Source organism: Echinococcus granulosus, assembly GCF_000524195.1.
Source record: "Echinococcus granulosus chromosome Unknown EG_S00123, whole genome shotgun sequence".
Taxonomy (NCBI): domain Eukaryota; kingdom Metazoa; phylum Platyhelminthes; class Cestoda; order Cyclophyllidea; family Taeniidae; genus Echinococcus; species Echinococcus granulosus.
Window position 1 is genome coordinate 15,698 of NW_020170503.1, and position 6,268 is coordinate 21,965.

A 6,268-nucleotide genomic window follows, 5' to 3' on the forward strand; every position below is an offset into this window, starting at 1 on the left:
CTGTTAAAAATAACCTGCCAGCTATGTCATATCTGCAGGACTGCCTCTAAGCCACTCGTTCGCCGCCTAGCATTTGTCAAAGAAACTTTTTTCCGCTTTTAGGGCTTGGCAACCCTTCATTACCAAATGCAGTGTTGAATACGAAAATTACGATAACTTAATGCTTAATTCAGGATCATCTACAGAGAAAATTATAAAAATTTGGACTTAATAGATTTGGATGCTTTCAAAAAATCAAAAGAGGATGCACATGGGTGCAGTTTGTCCCTCTCGAATGGACACCAAATGAGTTTATCCAAACTTTTGCGTGACTTCTGTAAACCACACTCTGATCTTTCTGGCAATGAAGGATTCTTCAACGTAATTCAATCTTACGTGAAACCGTGGGAATTTTTTCCAATTAGCATTTATGAAACAATTCAATGTGCATTTTGTTAAATGGTGATACTTTAAGACAGTAATATTTGTATATATCCAACTTATGGTAGTAGGACAATATTTGGGGAACAAAATAAATTACTGACTCTTCGCTTATGATAGTGTGGAAAAATTATCGCAGCAGTCGTTCTGACTAACCTTTGGTTCGTCCTCCTCGTCGGTCGTTGTATCACTTTCGGAATCGTTGTCACCCTTGTTTCTGTAAAAGGCATACCCGTCGTAACCATTGTCAAATTGTCTATTATATGAAGGACCTTGGCGCGTTCCTTCGCGTTCCTCCACCTTAGCTACTTCGGCAGGCTTTGTCCGTGACTTCCCCCCGCTGTTTATGCTCTTCGGTTTCTTCTTCTTGTGATTGTGACAACCTTTTGTGGTGCATGTGCAAAAGTTTATTAAAATGAGTCCGAGAATAGCAATCAACATAATAATCGCGGCTGCCACTGGTCCAATGATGAAAATAACCTCTCGATTAGGGTTTTCTTGAGCCTCCTTGACGCCCTTATCGCCACCTCCAATGCTTTCAGGAAAGGTTTTTAATACGTCAAGGGGTAAATCCTTTCCGGAGATCGTGAGTACTCCTTTCACGTATTTCATCAAACGATCTTGATTCATGCCAAATTCATACGTCGTTTGCTTTGAGGTTTGGTTATATGTAGGAGTAAAGAAGACATTTAGTAGACCGCCGTTGATGCATTGCAATACATAATTCAGGATGACGGTGACAGAGCTCAGCACGGAGAGTTCCATCATCCTGTGGAGAAAAAAGGAAATTCATTAGGAAAAGTTATTCCTATAATCACGATGTAGAAGTTGGAAATGTAATAACAGATTACACAACGCTACCCATATACTGTACAAATACAGTATAGCAACCTAACTTCCTATCGTGAAGTAAGAAATTCATAGGAAACCCTTGTGAAGAATCGGCTGCTCGCAGAATGAGGGTGTACTGTTGAGGAAACTCGGTGGAACCGCATTACGCCTTATACGTGAAAAACCAACTTTAACTACCTGTTTTAATGAGCCTACTTAGTGGGTAACAAAATATTTTAACCTAAAGAATAGTATGGCCAATATTTTGACTTAATGCCGGGATATATTAATCCAACCATCAAATATTCCTCGGAATTAAGTTATTGGTAGATGAGGGTTGGAACAGGCTCTACTAAGCGGAACAAGGTAGTATTACATGAAGTTACTAAGACTCCTAGAACCGGAGGCAAATGGTATCAGTAATTCTTACATTCAGTGACTACTCAATTTACATATTCCACCAACTATTTCTTCTCAACGTATCAGCTATCCCATCCCCACACTCCTCTTCTGTCAGTCTTGTTTCCATAAGAACTTAAGATGTACAAACCGACTCCAATTTGGCTATCGTCAACTATTTAATCATAAAACTCCGCTGGAGGTAGCCAAAATATCTTGTTTTAAAGATCGCTGTCTTGGGCTTTCATTATAAATGGGTAAACTCCAGCTTTACTGTCAATCACAGTAAGTCGGTGAAGCAAAATGGCCTGATTTTAAGTAGATGGCCTTTACAAATATTTTAAAAAAGATTTTACGAAAGACTTTCGAAATTATGAGCATGGCTTTCAATTTTCATTTTAACTGAGGATGAAACTTGTTTAGAAGATGGCTTTGTGGAACAGGTACTCTCAAAAAACTTCAAAAAAGTTTCTAATCATGTCAAACGATCAAATAAACGTGTGAGTTTGCCAGATCGTGTGAGTTTTGCCACAACCTTGTTGATTTGCAGTCATGGGAACTCTAACCAAATAGCTCACCATTCAAAAAGAGAGTTTTTTAGCTCAATAAAAAGGTGTAAATTAGGAAAGTGTTAAGGCGTAAAACATTTGCACCTTACTCCCAGATCACTTGAATAGGCTAGCATTCAAGTAAAATCATCCAACCCCACCCCAATTATCCAGAGTAGTGGTTTGCAATAGAGAGCATGGTAAAACCAAAGTGTGGCCTTCACCTAAAATGTTAACTAAGAACCTGAATATAAATGGCCAATTCTAAAATTATCTTCTACGCATTTGATTGCTTTTAGCCCAATGGATATTGAAGCAATGTTCTATCATCAAATACTTCCTACAATACTAAGTATGAAGATTGTCACAATCACCAAAATAAAGTATAGCGAGCGTACTTGAGGTAAGCGGTGGATTCTCCGATCCCGTGAAATAACCAACTTGGCAAGTCGAATGCCCTATTATACTTATTTGCTTTGCTCTAGCATGGAAGACGATTGGTATAAATGCGTTTTCACACACGCACTTTAGTCAATTTTGTGTGGTAAATGAAGTAGCCTTTTTCATAAAAAAAACCCCTTTATGTCACACTTGACGTATCGACTGCACACTTGGAATCGACGCAACACCACGTGTTGCTTGAAAACGTGGGATTGCCTTTCTGATTGCTTAGACAGCATGTGGCAATGCAGTTTAAGATCGTTTATTAAGGCAACTAAATGGTGCAGAGACTACACAGCTTATAGTGAAGAATAATTTTATGATAGTTCTTCCATAATAAGAACATCTTATAAAAAGTTCAGACATTGTATATTTCACCTTAAGATACTCAACGAGGCCCTTTCTGAAAATAACTTGGTTATGTTACTGAAAAGACATTTAAATATGCCGCGAGATAAGAAGGAGTTTGTGGTTGATCAAATTAATAAAAAAAAGGGAATGGTAAAGCCTTCTATAAATGATTTTCATGATAAATTTTTGCAGAAATTATAGCTTAGATCTAGCTTCATACTCAATTTCCTGATCCTGCTCCCTACATCCTCTTACAAGTTTGCAGCAATGGAGGCGTTACCAGATAAGGTAGTGAGACGTATAAGGCAGGAGTGGTCACAACTGTCCATCGAAAATGAGGTCTTGGTATGCCCAAATAAAGTCTCATCATCTAAGCCCTTAGTGGTTTTAGTTTCATTGGTGCAGGCAATTCTTCCAGATTTACACGAGTAGTCAAGTCATGTGGGCGAAGAAATGATGTTTAACACCTCGAGCTAAAGATACTGGTAGGCCTTTGTTCTACAAAATATGGGCACAATCTGCTAGACTTAAATTGTTTATAACAGATTTTTGAAATAACCCAACCCCACAGCGATTTCACCGTTTCAATCCATGTCCAGGGCTCCTTGGGTAGATAGTAGGCATTGAAATTTTGGGTCATTTACCAGCTACAGCAGGTGAAGAGGTACAGTCTTTAAAAGGTATCAGAGGCAGAAGTCTTGAAGACCCAGGTTGGTGAAACAGTCGCTTCTGATTTCTTCACCTGGTCTGTTCGTCAAAAGGGGGTTCATAAAACTGAGCATAGCAATTGAGGCACCAACCATGGCAGTCTTATTTGGTTAGACTGTGTAAAACTTTTGGACTCTTAAAGAAAGCATGACACTGGTCATCCACAAGATAATTGTCAGGTCGAAGGAACGAATCGCGCTCTAACCAAGCTGCTGTAGGCTTTTGACAAAACTGTCTAGCCGTAGAATTGGACTTTGTCTCATACTTGTGTGTTTTTTGTGAATCGGGATATAAACCATACATTCACTGACCTCTCACCGTTTCAAATGCTTCCTGACACCAAATATCAAACAAGTTATCAACCACGTAGGCTAGCACCTATGTCTATCGCACACTTAACAAAAGGTGTTCCATCAAGGGCCGCCAACTCAATGTCTACCAAGAACAGACTTAGTGCAGTTCTATAGACTCGTTCTAATCCCAGATTATGTCACAAATTTTACTTACCTCATAGTAAGACGCATTTTGGGCGTTGCAGCTCTTTTCAATAACAAATTGCTTGATCTAAAGTATACAGATTCGCGTACGACCAGTCATGGCTCATCGCTATCGGTTGAATGTGGGAAGGAGGGCAAAATGTCAACTAAAGGCAAACGTCCACCAAAGGTGGTGTTTGAGGAAGTAAGCCCAGAGAAGGTATTAGAGATGGCGCATAAATAATCGCATAAACTTGGCAATTTATGCTTGTCTGGTTTCGCATTTTAGTGATAACAGGCAGATAAAACCAACCTCAAAAAAATAAAAAGGTACCCTCAGTCCGCAAGCTTTGAATCCGTATGGAACTCATGTCACATGCGTAACCTCCTCTCCGACGATACTTAATCCCTTCCTCTAAGCAATCTTCCCGATCCAAGTTTCGAATTAGGTAGTAGACGATCAAAATTGAGGTAGAGACAGCAAAATCGTTAAATTCATAAAAATGACAAAGTGAACTGACGCCAGGACTCATTGCAGAATTGTTATCAAGGGTGACAATGCCTTCACCTCACGTTCAGCATTTGGGCCAGTGGTGAAGCATGAAAAAAAGTAAATAAATTAAAATCTTCTTTAAGTAGCAGTATTTTGAATTATTAGGAAAATTCAGGGATGGGGTATTTTACATCCCGAAAAAGTCTAGTACTAGTTTAGACGGTTAGCTGGACAGTGGGAAAAATTCATTAGAGATGTAAAGGCGATGGATGTAAGGACGAAACAGAAATTATTACTTCAATTGTTGAGTGTGTTACTTTTTGAGTACACCTTTGCGCAAAAGTCAATGTTGTACGAAAGTTTCAACATTCAGTGCTCAACCATATTTCACTTTCACTTATTTAACTGGAGAAATGTGTAAATGTGCAAGGAGGACCCTTTTCTTAGAATTCACACATTTTTCGTTCCTGTTTCTAAAGAAACTTTAAGTCTTAGGTAACAGCCCACGTGAGACTAGGGTCACTAACACTTCTTTTCAAGGTCAAATGTCGGCAAACAATGTCAATGGGTGTACTGGGAAGGATAGATTACCACAAACCATGGGTAATCAAACCCCTGGTGGATTAAAATTTTTAACTACACCTGATAAGAATCTGCATAATAAAGATGATGATGGACAGGAAAAGGAGAATAAAAACGAGTTAAGAACGGCGACCGATATGCAAGCGTGGAAGGAAACACAGAATGGGCTACAAAATCGACCTCAAGGTCCATTTGCTGATTAGTACCTTCACCGCAACCATTCTTAGCAAAAAGGATATTTTTAATGTACATACCAAACCAAGAAGATGGATATATGTAAATTCAACTACGCGTCCTTAAGCTAGCGAGTGGCGCCACAAGGGCTGTAAAATATCCGTGCCCAGTGGTCTATGGGAGATTTTGTAAAATCCAGTTATTATTATTTCTACTAATTTATTTAAAGCTAAGCAGTAGTTCAGGAGGACGATCCTCAACCAGGCGTCAATAAACAAGAAAATATTAAAATTTTATGCGTTATCATTTTCCGATTTTAACAAATTAGGTTCTTCTGACATGTTAATACCTGCGAATTTTTGAATGGCAAAGATGGATATTGCTCAAAGACCCTTTGATTATCTCACAAGCTAAAGTATAATCAGAGTGCGAGCTAATTTGACGCTGTCTTCAGGTTGACCCTTTTCCAAGCACTAACTCGCGCAGATCTCACTCAGAAGTGCCAGTTTACGGGTCAGTTAGGCTTCTAATTTTAAAGTAGAATTTTAAAATGAGTTTTACATGCGCAGCTTTCAAATACGAATGATTTCTGGGATCTACCCTACCGAGTGACTTGTAATTACTTGACACCGAATATATGTGAGTCTCTGTACCCGCGATAATCGTCACGAAAACGTGTGAAGACAGTGAAGATGCAGAGATTCTTAACTACTCGCTGAATTTGCTGAAGGAAATGAAAGTCAAGTAGTGTCACATGCTGTCTAACAATGTGACTAGCTAAGTGTACGTGCACGGCAAGAGATAAAGAATGAATCAGGTACAGAGAACACAGGAACAAATTAATT

The 6,268-nt window shown here is 38.9% G+C and overlaps 1 protein-coding gene across 1 annotated transcript in view; it reads right to left on the reverse strand. All coding sequences in view use genetic code 11, as the record gives it.

Moving 5' to 3' along the window:
- Nucleotides 1–5,470, reverse strand: part of EGR_08893 (hypothetical protein) — a gene marked incomplete at both ends in the record, with an annotated part of 11,345 nt that extends 5,875 nt beyond the window's left edge. Inside the window, 4 exons of the mRNA XM_024498142.1 lie at nucleotides 577–1,189; nucleotides 2,597–2,679; nucleotides 4,206–4,262; nucleotides 5,456–5,470. Of these exons, the coding sequence (XP_024347427.1) occupies nucleotides 577–1,189; nucleotides 2,597–2,679; nucleotides 4,206–4,262; nucleotides 5,456–5,470 (768 nt within the window). The remainder of the gene's footprint in view (nucleotides 1–576; nucleotides 1,190–2,596; nucleotides 2,680–4,205; nucleotides 4,263–5,455) is intronic.
- Nucleotides 5,471–6,268: the final 798 nt, after the last annotated feature.